The sequence below is a fragment of the Thamnophis sirtalis genome, unplaced genomic scaffold (assembly GCF_051295495.1).
Source record: "Thamnophis sirtalis isolate CommonGarterSnake01/CBP01778 unplaced genomic scaffold, rThaSir2_p1.2 scaffold_9, whole genome shotgun sequence".
Classification (NCBI taxonomy): domain Eukaryota; kingdom Metazoa; phylum Chordata; class Lepidosauria; order Squamata; family Natricidae; genus Thamnophis; species Thamnophis sirtalis.
In genome coordinates, this window is record NW_028261389.1 from 5,944,374 (window position 1) to 5,966,223 (window position 21,850).

At 43.8% G+C, this 21,850-nt stretch overlaps 1 protein-coding gene across 1 annotated transcript in view; it reads right to left on the reverse strand.

Moving 5' to 3' along the window:
* Positions 1–838: 838 nt before the first annotated feature.
* The window catches only part of SFMBT2 (Scm like with four mbt domains 2), a 42,719-nt gene continuing 21,707 nt past the window's right edge, over positions 839–21,850 (reverse strand). Inside the window, 13 exon segments of the mRNA XM_087722708.1 lie at positions 839–2,300; positions 4,485–4,610; positions 6,261–6,488; positions 10,819–11,000; positions 12,809–12,839; positions 12,841–12,985; positions 15,038–15,147; positions 15,911–16,050; positions 17,571–17,638; positions 18,365–18,407; positions 19,117–19,233; positions 20,217–20,343; positions 21,102–21,184. Coding sequence (XP_087578834.1) covers positions 2,160–2,300; positions 4,485–4,610; positions 6,261–6,488; positions 10,819–11,000; positions 12,809–12,839; positions 12,841–12,985; positions 15,038–15,147; positions 15,911–16,050; positions 17,571–17,638; positions 18,365–18,407; positions 19,117–19,233; positions 20,217–20,343; positions 21,102–21,184 — 1,541 coding nt within the window. The 3' untranslated portion in view covers positions 839–2,159.

Below are 21,850 nucleotides of genomic sequence, written 5' to 3' on the forward strand. Positions count from 1 at the left end.
ACGGGCGCTTCGGGAGGCCAAAAATGGCTGTATTTGGTGTATAAGATGCACCAACATTTCCACGCTCTTTTAGGAGGGGGAAAGGGTGCGTCTTATACTCCAAAAAATATGGTAGTAACACAGTTGTTAAGGGAATCTGGCTTCCTCATTGACTTCCCTTAGGCACAGAAATAGATGCTCTTTCTAGCTAATAGCTGTATTTCTTTTAAATCCAGCCCGTGAACACCTTCAGTCTTCCAGGGTGAATAAAGAAACAACAGCAAAAAAGCATAATCTCTCAGCCAAGATTTTACAGAAAGCAACCGAGTATCCCTATTTCCCTTATACAATCTTCTATATGATCATAGTTGTAATGCTTATAAGCCTTGTGTGTGTGTGTGTGTGTTAATCTTTAATCAAATGTGGCGGTCGTTAAGCGAACTCATGGCTCACGACGGTGCGTTTCTGCCCAAAATCAAAATGTTTTGGTTAAACCATCGTAAAACCGAGTCACATGACTGCAGAACATCACCAAAGGCTGTCCTTGGGGACTGTTTTGTGGGAAGCCTGAAATGAGGTCATGTGACTGTGAGGTGATGAGGGTGACCGTCGTAATTTTGAATCCAAGTCATAGGTCCCCCCTTTTTTCCCCCAGGACCGTCATAATTTTGAATGGTTGCTAAGCAACCGGTTGTTAAGTTGAGGACTACTTGTAAGAGGAACACTAATTTCGGAATGGATTTTCGGTCAGAGAATGTGGCAGCCATCTTTGCAATCTTCAGTTGATGCACAAAATATATATATATATTGCAACGAAGGGAGGAAGACGATGGAGAAAGAAGAGAATAAGGAACACAGATGCTTTTGAAGGACTTTATTAACAATTCAGCTTATGCCTCTCTCTCTTCCAAGTAAAAATTTGGTCTGAATAAAAATTAAAATATAACTCTGAATATATAGACCTCCCCCTCTATTTACATAGAATCCTATTGGATAGATTTGTGTCTCTTTATTTACAGATATAGAGTCCTGTACAAAGAATTTTTTTTTAAAAATCAGATTTTAACAGCACATTTTGGTTGTTAAAATGAACAACTTGCTTTTCTGTTGCTTTTTTAAAGAAAATGGTGAACCAGTCTGTCCTTTCATGCTTACTTTTTTGTTTTTTAGCCAAAAAATTTAAGCCCAACCAATTCGTCACCATGTCAGCAAACATGCTTCCTGGGTTTTTCCAAGGTATTTTAAACAAAGACCCCCAAGCAGAGTAAAAAGTGCAATTCTAGACAGAGAGAACAAAAATAATGCATCTTTGCATTAAATTTAATAGGCACTGCATCCCTTCAACTATTCCACGTGAAGTTTTAAATGCCGTTAGATCTCCAGGCAAGGTAGCCACTGCTGAGAATTCTGGGAATTGAAGTTCACATCCTTCTATCCTGCTCAAATAGGGCAATTTTTCTTTTCTTGCAAGTTGCTTTCCTCTCTCTCTAAAGTTAACATCCCCATCAAAAACCTAGACACACGAACTGCATTTGAGACCTTAATTTCCCCCTCAAACTAATTTTTAAAGTATCCTAAAACTCTGGCCTGATTGCTTTCAAAAGTTGTGGGGGGGCTCCGTTTCTGGAAGCTTTCAAAAAGAGAACCATTTGCCTCCTGCTTGAGCAGGGGGTTGGACTAGAAGACCTCCAAGGTCCCTTCCAACTCTTATTATTCTGTTTCTTCTTCATGGGGCCCTCTTCAATTTGTTAAAGGCAGGAACTTCAACATGCCCAAACCTTGCAGGATTTCAATGATGTCTGATGAAGATTTGGTTGAAGAAGTCAATTATTTTAGGATATGTTGAGTGAAAATGCCAATGTTGGGGTTTTTTTGGGGCTAGGATGACTGATGACCTTGGGCACGAGTTAATCTTGCAAGCTTTGGTGAATTTCAAACTTTTCTTTTATTAAGAGCCGGTTGTCTGCCTGAATCACTTCTTGGTCATACAAGGGTGCCCAGCACCTTAAAATATTTTGGCTTCAGCTCAAGATCTTCATTTGGTTCATTTTGTGAGCACTTCTGTGCATACCCAGAGGCTCCATGTTTCCAAAGACCAAGTGTTGAGAGAAAAAGGGAATTGTAGGCAAGGCCTTAAAAAAGTAAGAAAGCAGAGGCAGAAAATCTGCAGAGGGTAGTTGTCAGTTGGCATACTGTGCATAAAAAGCCAGCTTCACCCGTTCAATCTGGTGGCACAGTTTGATGGCTGGGCCTAGCTTCAATTCCATGCACTCCTGGACTGTGGGGAGCGTCAGCAGGAGAAGGGCTTGTCCATCAATATCCTGCGAAAGGGAGGAATAGGGGTAAATATATATATTTTAGTTAATAGCAATGGCACTTAGACTTATATACTGCTTCATAGTGCTTTTACAGCCCTCCCTAAGTGTTCTGACCGAGGCTTCCCGAGAGCAGGAAGCAAACTCCTTGTCCTGACAAAAAAACCCTTTTATTAATTGACTGTGAATTCTGCTCATTCACATCCAGCAAAGTCTTTCGAGGGAGGATTTACAGTCACAGACCTTATCTGGCTTGGAGAGTTTCCAGGCCCATATCCGCAGAACTTGGCAAGGAGTCTCGGGGAGTCATGAATCAATTAAGCGAATTAATTGTCTCCTGCAAACTCCACTCCCCTTTCGCTCCTCTTTTATTCCCTCTGCGAAGGGCCATTCACCGTCCACCTGTGGCCGTACTCCCAAGTCGACCCCTGTTCTTTAGCTGTTCCCTTCGTCTGGCAACTCTGCGCATGCGCACACTGGGAACAGGCTCCAGCTGTTCTTCTGCCTCACTGATGTCTGACTCTCAAGGTAGCTGATAACTGGCATATGGCCCTGGCCCCCTCTCTGCCTCCGACGCAGAGCCCTCATCCGAGCCTTCCCCAGACTCCAGGACTGGCCCAGGTACCTCCCAAACCTCCTCACTGTCCTAATCTGCTGCCAGCTTCGCTGTCTGCTGATGGGCCACAACACTAAGTGATTTACAGAGTCAGTCTCTTGCCCCCAACAATCTGGGTCCTCATTTTACCCACCTCAGAAGGATGGAAGGCTGAGTCAACCTTGAGCCTGGTGAGATTCGAACTGCCGAACTGCAGCTAGCAAGTCAGCTGAAGTAGCCTGCACTGCTGCATTCTAACCACTGCGCCACCTCGGTTGTAGTTTCAAAACACTGGATTGTGGGGCTTTTATACAGATTGATCCAGGGATAAAACACCCCTGGGTGACTGTTAATTGAACATAGGATTTGGCCCAAATAAAAGGAAATTAATGGGAAGACGAAGGTTACAAAAAGGTTAAAAAAATTCCCTCTCGGTTTTACTTTGCTTGTCGTTGCCAACTCTAGTGGGTGGTGTGCATCTCTGTTTCACCGTCATTGAGCCAGTGCTGTCCCAAGATATTTCCACGGTTATATGGCTAACATGATATCATGGAGAGCTGTTACCTTCCCACGGAAGTGGTACCTCCTGATCTGCTATTGATCTATAGAAGACCTCTAAAGTCCCTCCCACCCTATCAGTCTATATGTCTTCTGCCAATGCAAATCTGATCCTGTAACAGGAAGTGCTTCAGAAGAAAGAAAGAAAGAAAGAAAGAAAGAAAGAAAGAAAGAAAGAAAGAAAGAAAGAAAGAAAGAAAGAAAGAGAAAGAGTAAGGGGGAAAAGAAAGAAAGAAGGATAGGGGAAGGATGGGAAAAAGAAAGAAAGAAAGAAAGAAAGAAAGAAAGAAAGAAAGAAAGAAAGAAAGAAAGAAAGAGAAAGAGTAAGGGGGAAAAGAAAAAAAGAAGGATAGGGGAAGGATGGGAAAAAGAAAGAAAGAAAGAAAGAAAGAGGAAGGGGGAAAAGAAAGAAAGAAGGATAGGGAAAGGATGGAAGGATGGGGAAAAAAAGAAAAAGAAAGAAAGAAAGGGGGAAATAAAGAAAGAAAGAAAGAAAAAGAAAGGGGAGGAAGGAAGGAAGAAGGAAAGGGGGAAAGGAAAGGAAGGAATGGAGAAAGAAAGAAAGAAGAAAAAGAAAGAAAGAAAGAAAGAGGAAGGGGAAAAAGAAAGAAAGAAGGAAAGGGGAAGGATGGAAGGATGGGAAAAAGAAAGAAAGAAAGAAAGAAAGAGGAAAATAAATAAATAAAGAAAGAAAGAAAGAAAGAAAGAAAGAAAGAAAGAAAGAAGAAAGGGGGAGGAAGGAAGGAAGGAAGAAGGAAAGGGGGAAAGGAGAGGAAGGAAAGGAAAAAGAAAGAAAGAAAGAAAGAAAGAAAGAAAGAAAGAAAGAAAGAAAGAAAGAAAGAAAAGGAGAAGGTAGGGAAAAATAAAGAAAGAAGAAGGAAAGGAAAAAAAGAAAGAAAGGAATGAAGGTATAAAGAAAGACAAAAAGTAAGTAAGTAAGTAAGTAAGTAAGTAAGTAAGTAAGTAAGAAATAGAAAGGGAGGGAGGAAGGAAAATAGGGAGGGAGAGAGGAAGGAAGGAATTAAGGAAGGAAGGACCTGTTCCTGAAAGATTTTGGCCAGGGGAGCGCAGTCAGTCAGCCGGAGGAATTGCACCACATCGGTCACTGTCCATTCCAAGGGGTTGCTCTCTAGGATGAGCTTCTCTTCCACAGCCTGTTTGATCTGCAACGAAGCAAAATTGAGATCACACAATGAGGACTGTTCTGTGTGATCGAGCCTGCCTCCTTTCCTAGTTAGGAAGCCCTCTGATATGTTTTATAATATACCTGAAGTAATTAATATAAAGTTAGTCCTTGACTTACAAGTCTGTTTAGAAACCATTGGAAGTTATGACGACACTGAAAAAAATTGATTTATGGCCATTTTTCACTATTAACCACTGTTACCGTATCCCCATGGTCACAGGATCGAAATTCATAAACTGGACAACTGATTTATGACAGTTGCAATGCCCAGGGACCTTCTGACAAGCCAAGTCCACAGGGAAACCGATTCACTTAACAACTGTGTTACTAGCTGAACAACTGCAGTGATTCACTTAACAACGGCGGCAAGAAAGGTGGTAAAACGGGGGCAAAACTCACTTCACAAATGTTTCACTTAGCACAGAAGTGTTAGGCTCAGTTGCGGTTATAAGGCAGCGATTCCCTTAACAACTGTGACAAATAAGGTCATTAAATGGGGAAAAATGGACTCAACAACTATCTCGCTTAGCAACAGAAATTTTGGACTCAGCTGTGATCGTAACTCAAGGACCACCTGTAGTATTGGAAATAGTATTTCTTTAGATGGCTTAGAATCTTTCCCTGTTTCCATTTATTTGTACTCTGTTCCTTTCTTTCTTTTATATGTTTTGCACCCATTTTTGCTTGTATTTCTTTTAAGTTCAATACTGCCCACAAGATCGGGGCTCCAGGATCACCACAGATGGGGACTGCAACCAAGAAATTAAAAGACACTTGCACCTGGGGAGGAAAGCGATGGCAAATCTAAACAGCATCCTAAAAAGCAAAGACATCACCCTGCCAACAAAAGTGCGTATAGTCAAGGCTCTGATTTTCCCAGTTGCAATGGATGGCTGTGAAGCTTGGACCATAAGGAAGGCTGAGGGTCAAAGAATGGAGGCCTTTGAACTCTGGTGCTGGAGAAGACTCCTGCATTGAGTCCCTTGGACTGCAAGGCCATCCAACCGGTCAGTCCTAGAGGAGATCAACCCTGACTGCTCCTTAGAAGGCCAGATCCTGAAGAGGAAACTCAAGTGCTTTGGCCACCCAATGTGAAGGAAGGACTCCCTGGAGAAGAGCCTCATGCTGGGAAGGATGGAGGACAAAAGAAGAAGGGGACGAGAGAGAATGAGGTGGCTGGATGGAGTCACCAAAGCAGTCGGCTTGAGCTTAAATGGACTCCAGAGGATGGTAGAGGACAGGAAGGCCTGGAGGAACGTTGTCCATGGGGTTGCGATGAGTCGGACACAACTTCGCAACTAACAACAACTACCCCCAAAAGAACAGTGTTTCTCAACCTTGGCAACTTGAAGATGTCTGGACTTCAATTCCCAGAATTCCCCAGCCAGCCTTCCTTAGGTCCTTTCCTAAATAAGCATAAGTTGGTTGCTCCCTGGTGGAAAGTGGCCTTGGATAGATAGACCACGTAAAGATGGATGTGGCCTTCTAGCCTCCTAAAAAATCCCCAGGAAGCTAAGGAACAAGGCCTACAAGACAGAAAACCAATAATTTCCAAGGGTCTGTTTTGGGAGTTGTTCAAATGTTGGAGACCCATCAAAAAGGAAGGTATGGCTATCCAGCCACTTACCTGCCTGGCTCGCTCACTTTTGGCACGCAGGAAGGAAAGCGCCTTCTGGGCTTGGCTGTCCCTTTCAGGCCGAGCCCCATGGATGGAGCCTCTGCTGCTGCGTAACTGCATTGTGGTCATTGGTATGGCCAGAGGGATGTCCTCTGAAGAGATGTCCGTTAGATCATCCTGCAATTCTGGGTTGGTTTCCTCGCTCCATGGGGTGTCTGCTTCTTCCTCATCACTCTCCTGCCACGGAATTGAATTACAATACAATACAATAGCAGCGTTGGAAGGGACCTTGGAGATCCTAAGAGCCAAGGTGGCGCAGTGGTTAAATGCAGCACTGCAAGCTACTGCTAGATCAGCAGGTCAGCGGTTCAAATCTCACCGGCTCAGGGTTGACTCAGCCTTCCATCCTTCCGAGGTGGGTAAAATGAGGACCCAGATTGTTGGGGGCAATATGCTGACTCTCTGTAAACCGCTTAGAGAGGCCTGAAAGGCCTATGAAGCGGTATATAAGTCTACTGCTATTGCTATTGCTATCTTCTAGTTCAACCCCCTGCCTAGGCAGGAAACCCTATACTGTTTCAGACAAATGGCTATCCAACATCTTCTTAAAGACTTCCAGTGTTGGGGCATTCAAACTTCTGAAAGCAAGCTGTTCCATTGATTAATTAATTAATTAATTAATTTAGATAGATAGATAGATGATAGATAGATAGATGATAGATAGATAGATAGATAGCGTAGGTAGGTAGGTAGGTAGGTAGGTAGGTAGGTAGGTAGGTAGGTAGGTAGATAGATAGATAGATAGATAGATAGATAGATAGATAGATAGATAGATAGATAGATAGATAGATACAATACAATACAATAGCAGAGTTGGAAGGCATCTTGGAGGTCTTCTAGTTCAACCCCCTGCCTAGGCAGGAAACCCTATACCGTTTCAGACAAATGGCTATCCAACATCTTCTTAAAAACTTCCAGTGTTGGGGCATTCACAACTTCTGGAGGCAACTTCTGTTCCACTGATTAATTGTTCTGTCAGGAAATTCCTCCTCAGTTCTAAGTTGCTTCTCTCCTTGATTAGTTTCCACCCATTGCTTCTTGTCCTGCCTTCAGGTGCTATGGAGAATAGTTTGACTCCCTCTTCTTTGTGGCAACCCCTGAGATATTGGAAGACTGCTATCATGTCTCCCCTAGTCCTTCTTTCTCTTAAACTAGACATACCCAGTTCCTGCAACCGTTCTTCATATGTTTCAATCCCCTAATCATCTTTGTTGCTCTTCTCTGCACTCTTTCTAGAGTCTCCACATCTGAATTGATGGGTTGTGTTTGAATGCCCTCTGTAGGAGGTGACCATACTGAGCCGAGGGAGGGGTCAAATGCGTTATCAGTCTTGAGTCCCTACGTGCCCACAAGAGAGCTAAATCCAGCCTACCTTGAATTCCTGTGACTCTTAAAGCTAAAGGTTCCCCTCACACATCTGTGCTAGTCGTTCCCGACTCCAGGGGGTGGTGCTCATCTCTGTTTCAAAGCTGAAGAGCCAGCGCTGTCCAAAGACGTCTCCGTGGTCATGTGGCTGGCATAACTAAATGCCGAAGGCGCATGGAATACTTTTATCTTCCCACCAAAGGTGGTTCCTATTTTTCCCCTTGCGTTTTTTATGTGCTTTAGAACTGCTAGGTTGGCGGAAGCTGGGACAAGTAACAGGAGCTCACTCCTTTACACAGCACTAGGGATTCGAACTGCTGAACTGCCGACCTTTCTGATCGACAAGCTCAGAGTCTGAGTCACCGCGTCACTCTGAGCCACTGTGTCCCGTGACTCTTATCTATTGCCAATTTGTTTTGACCATGAGTAGTTCAGATTCTTGAGTGGTGCGGTGGTCTAGAGGTGGAACTCTCGCCTCACAATCAGACGGCCATGAGTTTGATCCTAGGTAGAAATAGATATTTCTCTATATGAGAATATATCTGCTGCAAACTCTGCATTGGCAACAGGAAGGGCAGTAAACACTCAGCTTCATTCAATTGCCCCGACTGAAGGGATTATGGGGTCATTAAACAACCAAGAAGAAGAAGATTAGTAGTTCAGATTCTTGTAGAGAGTTTAAGCTTGCAATAAATTCTTATATTTATTGCACGCTTAAGCTTAAGATTTTTTTTGCAATAAATTCTTATATTCATTTGAACTGGCTGGCTTTCCTGATCTCCGCACTTCTCACTCCCAAATTAAACAAAGGACTCCCAGCAGAAAACCACATTAAGAGAAATCAGCACACTAATCAGCTTCTCTCCTACCTACAACGTGATAATTAATAACAAATAGCTGTTAATAAGGAGGATGGAAGGTAATCGGATGAAACTAATTATCCGATAAAAACCCAGAGGGGGCATAACCAAGTGTTTCTTGGGAGAGAACCGTTTTGCACTAATTTCCATTAAATCAAACAGACAGAAACATAGCTAGACGCCGAAGACAGGTTATTCCATGAAATAGGAGCCAAGAGAGAGAAACAACCTTTTGTTATAATCAGTGCTTTCCAACTTGGCCACGTTCTGTTCTACGGAGGAATGATTGAGTCTCTCATCAGCACCTCCATAACTGTCTGGTTTGTCTCTGCAACCCAACAAGACAGACACGGACTTCAGAGGAGAATCAGAACTGCAGAAAAACAATGGCTACCAATCTGCCTTCCATTGAGGACCTGTAACACTGCAGGAGTCAAAAAGAGGGCTGTGAAAATATCAACAGACTCCTCGCATCCTGGACGTAAATTGTTTCACCTCCTACCCTCAAAAGGACACTATAGGGCACTGCACACCAGAACAACTAGCAATAGCAGTAGACTTATATACCGCTTCATAGGGCTTTCAGCCCTCTCTAAGCGGTTTACAGAGAGTCAGCATATTGCCCCCAACAACAATCCGGGTCCTCATTTTACCCACCTCGGAAGGATGGAAGGCTGAGTCAACCCTGAGCCGGTGAGATTTGAACCGCTGAACTGCTGATCTAGCAGTAGCCTGCAGTGCTGCATTTAACCACTGCGCCACCTCGGCTCTTATACAACTAGACACAAGGGCAGTTTTTCCCTGTATGGCATCACTCTGCTAAGCAACTAATCTCCACAACACAGTCATGTTACCTAATAAGACTGTATTACTATTATTCTTCTCTTCCTTCTTAGTACTTACCTCTTTCCACTTATGACTATAACCAAGTTGCTTCCTTGTATCTTTAAAATTTATATTTGTATTTGTTTCCTGTTTTCCTGAAAATAAGCCCTCCCCGGATAATAAGCTCTGTTAGCTTTTGAGCGCATGCGCCAAAATAAGCCCTTCCCCCAAAAATATTGCAACACAGCAGCAGCCATGAGGTGACCACGCTCGCTGCCTCCTGCACCTCAAAAATAATAAGACCTCCCCGAAAATAAGACCAAGTGCTTATTTCGGGGGGGTGGGGTGGTCAAAAGAAAATAAGACCCTGTCTTATTTTTGGGGAAACCCATGACTATCACTAAGTATTGTATCTTATGATTCTTGATGACTGTATTCTATTCTTATTTTTCTTTATGGACACTGAGAGCATGTGCGCCAAAGACAAATTCCTTGTGTGTCCAATCACACTTGGCCAATGAAGAATTCTATTCTATTTAAGACGTGTGGACTTGAACTCCCAGAATTCCCCAGCCAGGTTGGCTGGGGAATTCTGGGAGTTGAAGTCCACACGTCTTAAAAGTTGTCTGGTTTGCAAAACACGGCTCTGGACAGCACTGTAGTTGATTGCTCTCACATTAATCTAATATAGAAAAGATGCCGAGGCTAGAAAGAACACAGAGAAGAACAACAAAGAGGGTTAGGGGACTGGAGGCTGAAATATATGAAGAACGGTTGCAGGAACTGGGTATGTCTAGTTTAATGAAAAGAAGGACTAGGGGAGACATGATAGCAGAGTTCCAATATCTCAGGGGTTGCCACAAAGAAGAGGGAGTCAAAGTATTCTCCAAAGCACCTGAGGGTAGAACAAGAAGTAATGGGTGGAAAGTAATCAAGGAGAACCTAGAACTAAGATGAAATTTCCTGACTGCGAGAACAATTAACCAGTGGAACGACTTGCCTCCAGAAGTTGTGAATGCTCCAACGCTGGAGGTTTTCAAGAAGAGAACGGACGACCGTTCGTCTCGAAGGGTACAGGGTTTCCTGCCTGAGCAGGGGGTTGGACTAGAAGACCTCCAAAGTCCCTTCCTGTTATTCTGTTAGCTTCCTAACCTATTCCGCCTCCCGTGCATATAATTTTTATTTATTTATTTATTAAACTTATATACCGCTTCATAGGGCTTTCAGCCCTCTCTAAGCGGTTTACAAATTTTTTAGCAAATTGAGTCAGCAACTTGCCCCCATAGTCCGGGTCCTCATTTCACCCACCTCGGAAGGATGGAAGGCTGAGTCGACCTTGAGCCGGTGAGATTTGAACCGCTGAACTGCAGATCACAGTCAGCTAAAGTGGCCTGCAGTACTGCACCCTAACCACTGCGCCACCTCGGCTTCTTTTCACGAGGGAAGCCAAATCTCACCTCTGACGATCCTGCTCCATCATTCAGATCCGCGGAGGAGGGAGCCCTTTTCTTCGGCGTGAAACCTGTTTTCCGCATCGTACTGTAATCAGACCACTTCTTATGTCTGCTCTCCAGGCTGTCAGGGTTTTCTTCACTGGGAGAGGACTTAAGGACTTTCCTCCGTTTCCCATAATAGTACGCTGGAGAAGGGACAATCCGGTTAAAAAAATCAAACCATTGAATTCTATAGGCACTCCTCGACTTTTCATTCTTTCAGTGACTGTTTGAAGTTACGACAACCCTCAAAGAAGTGACTCACAACGGTTTTCACACTTACACTGTTGTAGCACCCCCATGGTCAGGGGATCAAAATCTGAATGCTTGGCAACTGGTTCATACTTATGATGGTTGCAGCGTCCCAGGGTTATGTGATCCCCTTTTGCGACCGTCTAACAAACTGATAGGATAGGATAGAGAGTGGAGTGGAGTGAAGAATAGAGTGGAATGTAACAGAACAGAAGGGATCTTGGAGGTCTTCTAGTCCAACCCCTTGCTCAGGCTGGAAACCCTAGGCCTATTGTCAGGCCTGCAATTATATTCCTTTTAGAATTTTGGCCTGCCACACTTTCTCTTATTTCATTATGCTGTTTCATTAGTATAGTTGATGGGACGGGGGAATAGAAGGAGTAGGATTGTGAAATGTATTGTTTTTCATTCTTTACTAGAAGCCAAGGTCATCCTTTGTCTCCGCACCAGTACACCTGACCGGAAGAAGTTGGGTGTGGATGCCAGCGTGGAAGAAGATTGGACCATGTGATGGATTGTGGGTGTGGGGACAAGATCATGAACTTTTAACCGGGTGGAATTCTGATGTCATTTCCAGTATTGGGATTAACACAGATGTGCCTAAGATGTCTGTTTTATTAAATTGGAACAAAAGGGATCGTCTTGCCTTGGACTCTGATTTAATTCTACATGATACTTGGAACTCTGACACCTATACCATTTCAGACAAATGGGGAAGCCGGATTCACTTAACAAATGTGTTACAATTAACAACTGTGGTGGTTCACTTAACAGTTGTGGCAAGAAAGATTCTAATATGGGGGAAAACTCATTTAAGAACGGTCTCACTTAGCAACAGAAATGTTGTGTCAGCCCTCAGGCTGCCATCATGGCACTTTACAGTATTTAGTAGTTTGGAAGGGATACCCGTTTACAGACGCATCGTGGGTGAGGGGTGGAATTGTGGGTGGAGCTGGGTGGGGTAATGATACATACATACATACATACATACATACATACATACATATATGGGTGATGGTGTTAACTTTGTTAGAACTGACTTGGATTTGATTACCTTTGTATCATTGTCATTTAGTGCTGGTTATCATGTAGTTTCTTAGATGGAGATAAAAGTTTTTCACCAAACAAACTGAATCTCTGTTTGTATGCAACATGAACACTGGAACGTGACACGTTGGACTCAACTTTGGTCGTAAGTCCAGGACTACCTGGGTTTCTTTCCTCAGCCAGAATCCAAGGAATTCTGATGGCTTCCCCAATGTTGTTCTTCAGAGTCAATCCTAGATTGTCAGTGATGGGCTTCCATCAGCGAATGCCAAGACCAAATATGATTTATTTGCAGCGTTCTAGATTATCCCAATCATAATACTCCAGGCAATGTAGAGTTGGAGCTCTGGCCTCACAACCAGGAGGCTGTGAGTTCAATCCTGGGTAGAGGCTGATATTTCTCTCTTTGGGCACAATGAGAATGTATCTGCTGCAAAATTCCGCATTGCGACAGGGAAAGGCATCCGGCCAGTAAACACACAGCTCCATTCAGTTGCCCTGACTCCACCCCGCCAAGGGATTTTGGGGTCATTTAACAACACAACAAAAACAAAAAAACCCCACCCAATAATAATCCAGGCAATGAAGGAGAAACAAAATCCACACAAACAAAAAACATACCAAGTTCTGCCGCACAGCTGCCAGGTGCACTTACCGTATTTTGTCTTGGTGTGACTGGAACAGTTTTTCAGGGCAATTTTCGGCGACCGGAACAGGGCCGAATAAATTGGGGCAGCATTCCAGTTTCGCGCACACCTTCCGGCAGAAATTGGAGACTTGGTCAGACGTCCGAACTATCTTGACCATTGCCCTGTACGTTTTCCCTCGGTATCTGTCATGGTGGGTTGCAACAACAGGACAAATGTTACGTTATGAATCAAGATTTTGGGAGAGAGATTTTTTACCTCAGTTGGATGTTATATCCTCACAAAGACAGCGCACAGGGATACAAACTGAGTGTCAACTCGGTTTGCATCCCTGACCTGCTCTCGAGTTGCCATAGGACAGGGGGATGGGAAATAAACTCTGCAGCCGCATGTCAGTCAAAACCAAAACCAAAGCAAAAGCAAAGCACGTCAGTCAAAACAAAAGCACATTCCAGTCATATCTCCCTCAAGGCCGTCTCCAAGGTTACCCACAGTGGCCGGAGGGAAGTGATCTCTACAACCCACGAAATTGCTTCCTTGGAGAATATGACTGATGACACACCTTTGGGGGGGGAACAAGGTCAGAACTGGAATGTAAATTACGTGGGATCAGAGTTGGCTGCACTTGGAACGTGAGGACATGACGCTCCTAATAAATAACTGGATTTCTTTTGAAACTTGGCTCGAGGCTCATGATTAATTAGGGCAGCCCTGACACTGAGATTTAGGAAGGTTAACCTATTTCCACCTCGGAAAGGTGGTCAGGTTGATACGTTCAAAGGTTCATCCAGCTTGGAAGCCATCTTGACTTTTTTGACCCATATTCTGCAGAAATTTCGGGTGCAAACTATTTCTTTATCAGATAGAGAAACAATTTTTCCATAATGCAAATATTGGACTTCGGAACTCACAGAAACGTAGAAAACTGATGTGAGAAAAAGAGCCATTATCCATCAAGTCTGCCCTTTGAATTTTTAAAATATATTTTAATGTAAGAGTTCAATGCAATTGCTTCAGTGTAATTGAGATTGTAAACCTGTACGTCTAACCTCGGCAACTTTAAGACTTGTGGACTTCAAGTCCTAGAATTCTGAGAGTTGAAGTCCACAAGTCTTAAAGTTGCCAAGGTTGGATATCTCCATGTTACTGTATGATTCCACCACTTTCTGGAAAATTTGTGGCCTGAATTCCCTAAGGAACCCTTTGGCAAACACCAAAATGAAGCTTGAGAGCTTGGGTTGTTGTTTTTTTAAAAAAAATAAGGCATCTTTGGCAGGCATCCAGCCCATAAGAGCCAACCTGAGCTCACAGCCATCAAATGGGTATCCTTTGCAATAACATCATTTTTCAAGTATTCCACTGCGTAGTTGTTCCAATAACATTTTCATTTTACCAGTCACATTGAGGGAGTTTAAAAAAAAAATACATCCAAACCTATTAGCTTGAAATTTTTAAGATGTGATAGTTTACCGAGCTTTGTATCCGTCTGGAAGATCAGAAATTCCCCGAGCAAAATTCATTTTGCTTTCCTAATGAAATGTGACATCATAACTGAAGTGGTAGAAGCAGGGATGAAAAATCTCCAAAGGGCTGCTTTACAAAAAACCTCGGAAAGAATGCACCAAAACTTTTTTTTTCCTGAGCATATAAGCTATAACAGGTAGCCCTTGACTTACAACAAGGGGGCCCCAAATTTCTGTTGTTAAGCAAGACCGTTGTTAAGTGAATCACTGCAGTTGTGAAGTCAGTAACCTAGCTATTAAATGAATCTGGCTTCCTCGTTAACTTTGCTCGTCATGAATGTAAAAGAGCAAAGGCCAACTGCCAAGATTTTAATCATATGACTCTGTGTGTGTGTGTGTGTATGTATGTATGTATGTATGTTCCATGCCTCGAGCAATTTCAACCAAACTTGATACACAGATGACTTACTCTCTGGAAACAAATACTGTGGGGGTAAGACACCCCTAACACCTCTCAGGGTGTGTGTCCTGTTAAGATACAGCCTGTTGTGCCTTAAAATGGCTTCTACCATACTGCTATAAAATGGCTTCCACTGTACAGCACAGTGGAGTTGCCATGGTAGCGGGTTGATAGATAGATAGATAGATAGATAGATAGATAGATAGATAGATAGATAGATAGATAGATAGATACCCGGGGAATGCCAGGTTGTCAGCTAGTTCATAAATAACAAACAGTCTGGTTTTTAATTCCTTTTAGAAACAAGTCCTTACTTTGCTTTGAGATTCTCTTCTTGAAAGTTCCACCGGGGGTCATCAACAAGTTGCAACTCTCGCAAAATGCTTCTGGGTTTGTAGGCTGAGTTGATCACCATACGAAGCATCTGAGCAGAGCAAAAACACTGGGCATGAAGCTGTGAACTCCACGATCAAGGCTAATACCAGCCCTATGAGGTAGGGCAAGTTAGGAAACAGCCCCCCCCCCCCCAAAAAAAAGCACTAGAAACTGAATAATAAAATGGAATAACAGAATAACAGAGTTTGAAGGGCACTTGGAGACCTTTCTAGTCCAACCGCCTGCTCGAGCAGGAGACCCAATATCATTTCGGACAAATGGCAGCTGCCTTTGGAGGCTGAGATGAGTGTGGAGGATGAACAGCTGGGGCCTGATCCACGCGGAAGTATGCGCAGAGCTGTTAGGAGAGGTGAGCAATGGAGGACAATGAGTCGACTGGGGAAGCAGAGCACACGTGGATGCTGAATGGCCCTTCCCTGGCTGGGGAATAAATAGAAGGAAAGGGGAGGGGTGGTCGTAGGAGACAACAGTTCGTATTTCTGAAGATTTTGCTCATTGGGTTTCGTGCCACCAAGACTGCTTGCCAGAACTTCATTTGCAGCCTTTGGGCTAGGAGCTCACGGCCTTGCAATTATCACAAGGAACTGATAAGGTCTGTTACTGCCGTAAAGATTTTGAAGGACCATTGCCTGGACTTTTCAGCGTATGAATGCCATCAATTCACGGGAGATATAAAGAGGGTTTTTTTTGTGATAAGGAGTCTATTTCTTGCTTCTGCTAAGGCTGGGTCAGAACATCAGGATCCTCCCATTCCTAGTAGGGCACAGGATACGTCCCATAATCATCCTTACCTCTTTAAGAACCAGAACGCATTTCCCTGGCCCAACAGACTGCGGCAGTTCTGCCAATCTGCCTTTGTTGAGATGTGGGCCTGAGAAACAGCGATGGTTGATGAAGAGCACGGGGCAGTTGTATCTCCCATTGATGGGCCCTGCAGAGAAGAAACCAGAAACCAATTCCATCTTCTTCCAGCATCCCATCTGGGCCGCATTTCCTCTCTATCCTCCTCCTTTCCACCATCTTGGGACATAAACAACAACTGTGTGTTTATGGACTTTATCTATCCTTTTCCACTTCCAACCAATATGGGGATCTGGGTGCAGAGGTGGTATTCAGCTGGTTCAGATTGGTTCAACCCGCACCGGTAGTGGAAATCACGGGTGGGCCCGCGAGCGCTCACATTTGCGAACCGGTAGGGAAAATACCGTATTTTTCGGAGTATAAGACACACTTTTCCCTAAAAAAAAGAGGCTGAAAATTTGGGTGCGTCTTATACACTGAATACATCATTTTTTGCCTGCTGAAACCCCGCCCCTTCACCAAAATGGCCGTGCAGAGCCTGTAGGAGGCTTTCAGAGAGCTCCTGGGGGCTGGGGAAGGCAGAAATGAGTGAAAAACGGGCCTTTTTTTTCTCAATGTTGACCCTCCTAGCCCCCAGGAGTACTCTATAAGCCTCCTAAAGGCTATCCATGCCCTCTTTTTTTGACAAAAAATGGGCCTGTTTTCATGAAAAACGGACAGTTTTTTGCTCTTTTTTGGGGGGGCAGCCCCCCGGAGCATTTTGCAAGCCTCCTAAAGGCTATTCATGCCTTTTTGGGGGGGGGGAAACAGGTCCGTTTTCGTGAAAAACGGGCCGTTTTTAGGAGGTTTGCAGAGTGCAAACACTTTTTTTAAAAAAATTGCCTCTTCAAAACCTTGGTGCATCTTATACTCGGGTGCATCTTATACTCCGAAAAATACGGTAAGTGAATACCACCCCTACCTGGGTGTGTGGGAATTATAATCCAGCATTGATTTGGACAATGCAGGTAATCCTCCATTTACGGCTACCATCCAGTTTCTGTTGCTGAGTGAGACAGTGGTTAAACGGGTTTTGCCCCATGTTACGACCTGTGTCGCCACCAGGGTTACGCGAATCACTGCCGTTGTTAAGTTAGTCACATGGTTGTGAAGTGAATTTGGCTTCTGTAGTAACTTCGCTTGTCTGAAGGTCGCAAAAAGGGGATCACATGACCCCCCCTCCCAGGACACTGCAATCGTCATAAATAGGAGTCAGTTGCCAAGCGTCAGAATTTTGATCGTCTGACCATGGGGAAGGTGCAATAGTCGTAAGTATGAAAAATAGTCGCAATGCCAACTTTTTTCGATGCCGTTGTAACTTTGAACGGTCACTAAATGAACTGTCGTAAGTCGAAGACTACCTGTATTGCACCGGGAGTACCAATTCAAAAATATTTATGATGAACGCGGGAATGCAGTGTTTTTTTCTTCAAAGTTAGCAACTTTAAGATGGATGGACTTCAAATCCCAGAATTCATCAGCCAGTCTGATTGGCTGAGGATTTCTGGGAGCTGAAGTCCACCTATGTTAAAGGTCTTGATTTAATCAAGATTTGATTTGAAAATGGTGATCTAAATTAGAAAACCGATTGCCTTTTCCCCTCAAACTCACCCGTCATGTCCATCTGGGGAAAACAGTGAGGATTCTGAATTTTTACTATAGGCACTCCGGCAGGTAACCTAATAATAGGACCAAAAAAACAACGCCATTCAGAATACAAAACTGCAGTCCTCATTTTTCAACTGACCCATTTAGTGACTATTAAGAGGAACTGATCCTTAAGATACCGCATTTCCCCGTAAATAAGACAGGGTCTCATTTTCTTTTGACCCCCTAAATAAGCGCTTGGCCTGATTTTCAGGGAGGTCTTATTGTTTTTGAGGTGCAGGAGGGGGCGAGCATGGTCACCTCATGGCTGCTGCTGTGTTGCAATATCTTCGGGGAGGGCTTATTTTAGCGCATGCGCTCAGAAGCTCGATTGGGCCTATTATCCAGGGAGGTCTTATTTTCGGGGAAACAGGCTAACTCTACAATCAATCCTCGCATTTATGGCCTTGGTAGGTCTGTAAAGCAAAGGAAACCTGAAGTAAGACCATTAGCTGTTACGAGTGCCCGGTTCCAACTGTGGTCACTAAGCGAGGACTAGTGATACTTGAATGGAAGGGAGGGGTGTTGTCCAGAGAGGAGGGTAAAAAAGGTGGCAGCCACAACCATGTAATGAAAGCAGAAGACTACATATTTTAAAGTCGCTGAGAAACACTGGATGGGTAGACGGATAAGTATATATATTGATTTATTGAGCTAGAAATAGAGTAGTCCTCTATTTATGACAACACTTTTATTTATAAATAAAAAATGATCATGATAAAACTGTGCGGTAATTGACATTTTAAGGGCGTACTCACTGTTTTTCCGGCTGGACGATTGCAATCTTTCTCTTCCTTTGCGCTGGAAAACGAGGACAAGGAAAAGGGTTAATCTGGCAATGTCTGTTTGCAAGTGTACAGGGAGTGATTCCCAACAGGAAAATTAAAGATTCTCTCATCCTTTTCGAATTTACAGGTGGTCCTCAACTTATTACACGCCTGTTGTGAAATGAGACATTTGTTGAGTGAGTTTTTGCCCCCTTTTACGACCTTTCTTGCCAGTGTCGTTAAGTGAATTGCTGCAGTGGATAAATCAGTAACCCAGTTGTTCAATAAATCTGGCTTCTGACTGACTTGGCTTGTCCTAGAACCGGGATGGCGAAGGTGGCAATGCGGAGCCCTCTCTTCGGGCACGCGAGCTGCCGCCTCAGCTCCACCGCGCAGGTGTGCGTGCCTCCCGCTGGCCAGCTGATTTCCGGGCCTCTGCTGCACATGCGCTGGGGGGCGGGGCACATGCAGGGGATGCACCCATATGCACACCGGAGGGGGTGCAACGCCCCCTGCGCCCCGTTTTTGGTCCCAGGGAGACCTGCTGGGCCCAAAATGGGGTGTGTGTGTGGGTCATATGTGCATGCGCGGGGGGAGCGCAGGAGGTCATGCATGCATGCATAGGGGGTGGGGCATGGCCACGTCCACTCTGGCCCCACACACACACACACACACACACACACACACCCCTAAACGATTATTGCAAAACTTAGCAATCGAAATTTATTCTACCGGGTACCTACCGGGGTTTTTATGCGGTGCCAAGAGCTTGTAACCGTTTGCTTCGCACCAGCCCACGGGGAAGATGTCCATCGATTCTACATCGACTATATATTCGGAAGGAGGTGCATGAGGTAGACCTATCGATGCATTATAATGCATTAGAAACGTCAGAAAGAAGAGAAATTTGCAACCTAAATGCTGGAGATGTGATTGTGCTGATGCTACATACTATCATATATGGTGGACTTGTAAAAAGGTTAAAGCATTTTGGATAAAAATATGTTGGATTATGCAAAATGTTCTTTAAAAAAGGATAAAGTTTACCCCTCAGTTATTCTTAATTACTGATTGTACAGTTATAGAGAGTAACTTGATTTTGCATTTAATAACCGCAGCAAGACTGCTGGTGGCGCAATACTGGAAGAAGGAAGATTTGCCTACTATTCAAGAATGGACATTAAAAGTAACAAACCTAGCAGAGATGGCTAAAATATCAGCATATCTCAAGGACCATTGCAATGAGAGATATAAACTGGAGTGGAGAAGATGGATTGACTATACTCAAAATAAACATGGGACTAAGAAATTCCAGATAGTTTATGACTGAAGAAACAAGGAATGATATAATCTGTTTAGAGTTAGCCTAGCAAAGAGGAGTTACAGCTCAAATGAAAGATGATACTAACTTTTTTTAAAGTTTATTTTAGAATATCTTTGTTAAAGATTTATACCCTGTATTGGTTCTGGGAAGTCGGGGGGGGGGGGGGAGGTTGGGTGGTGGTGGGGTTGGGTGGGGAGGGTAGGGGGAGGGAGGTAAACATTTGTAAAAGTTTTTTTTTCCCAAAAAATTTCAATTAAAAAAAAGAAAGAAGAGAAATGGATGGGGGGGGGAGGGAGGAAGGAAGGAAAGGAAGGAAGGAAGACGAAGGAAAGGAAGGAAGGAAGGATGGATGAAAGAAAGAAGGAAAGAAAGAAAGAAAGAAAGAAAGAAAGAAAGAAAGAAAGAAAGAAAGAAAGAAAGAAAGAAGAAAGAAAGTTAGTTAGTTAGTTAGTTAGTTTCAGGAATTCAGCAGGAATCAAGTAGGACATGATTTCCCCTGCAGACAGCTTTCTAATGTACCTTCAAAAGAGAGCCACATTAGGTGGCCTTTTACGGAAGTGACAGCTGCCACGCAGATCTCAGCCAGATTCTGGGGGTTCACTGCTTCAAGCATCATGTTTTTCATAAAAGCTCGATTGCAGAATGCCTGAATGGGATAAAGAGAAAACAAAAATAGAACATAAAACAACAGGGTTGGTACGGACCTGTGCAGTCATCTGGGACCTGGAAAGGAAAGAAAGAGGGAGAGAGGGAAGTTGGGAGGAAGGAAATAGGGGCGGGTGGAGGGAGGAAGAGAAGAAATAGAGGAGGAAGGGAAAAAGGAAAAAAAGAAATAGAGGGAGGAGGAATGAAAAGGCAAAATAGAGGAAGAAGGGCGAAAGAAGAGGAAAAATAGAGGAAGGAGGGAGGAAGGAAAGAAAGAAATAGAGGAGGCGGAGGAAGAAAGGAGAAATAGAAGAGGAAAGTGAGGAAGGAAAGAAAAAAATAGAGGGAGAGGAATGAAAAGGTGAAATAGAGGAGGAAGGGAGGAAGGAAGAGGAGAAATAGAGGAGGGAGGTAGGAAGGAAAGAAAGAAAGAAATGGAGGAGAGAGGAAGAGGAGAAATCGAGGAGGAAGGTAGGAAAGAAAGAAGGAAAGAAATAGAGGAAGAGGAGAAATCGAGGGAAGGAGGAAGGCAGATAGAAGGAAGGAAAGAAAGAAAGAAAGAAAGAAAGAAAGAAGGAAGGAAGGAAGGAAGGAAGGAAGGAAGGAAGGAAGGAAGGAAGGAAGGAAGGAGTGCTGTGACCCCAACCTCTTTGACCTTAATTAGTGGTGTTTCTCTGGGTAAGAATACATACAACGAAGGACCGTTAATGGCAACGGGCACAGGATGAGAAAGATCACGAAAAGAAAACCAGATCTTACATTTCTGAAGCAGCCCTCAGGAGCTGCCTCCGCTCCGCACTGCTTCTGATAATCCGCCCAGTCAAAATCCAGATTAGAATAACCTGCAGGAAATCCCGGGAAACAAACAAAAAATTCTTTTATCCCATTTTTTTCCGGGTGAAGACAGAAGTGGACAGCCTGACAGCACCCCACCCCCAAGTATACAATACAATACAATACAATACAATACAATACAATACAATACAATACAATACAATACAATAGCAGAGTTGGAAGGGACCTTGGAGGTCGTCTAGTCCAACCCCCTGCCTAGGCAGGAAACCCTTCACCACTTCAGACAAATGGCTATCCAACATCTTCTTAAAGACTTGCAGTATTGGGGCATTCACAACTTCTGGAGGCAAGTAGTTCCACTGATTAATTGTTCTCACTGTCTGGAAATTTCTCCTCAGTTCTAAGTCTCTTCTCTCCTTGATTAGTTTCCACCCATTGCTTCTTGTTCTGCCCTCAGAACAAGAGGCCTTGGAGAATAGCTTGACTCCCTCTTCTTTGGGGCAACCCCTGAGATATTGGAACACTGCTATCATGTCTCCCCTGGTCTTTCTTTCTCTTAAACTAAACATACCCAGTTCCTGCAACCGTTCTTCCTATGTTTTAGCCTCCATTCCCCTAATCCTCTTTGTTGCTCTTCTCTGCACTCTTTCTAGAGTCTCAACATCTTTTTTACATTGTGGCGACTGAAAATGAATGCAGTATTCCAAGTAGAA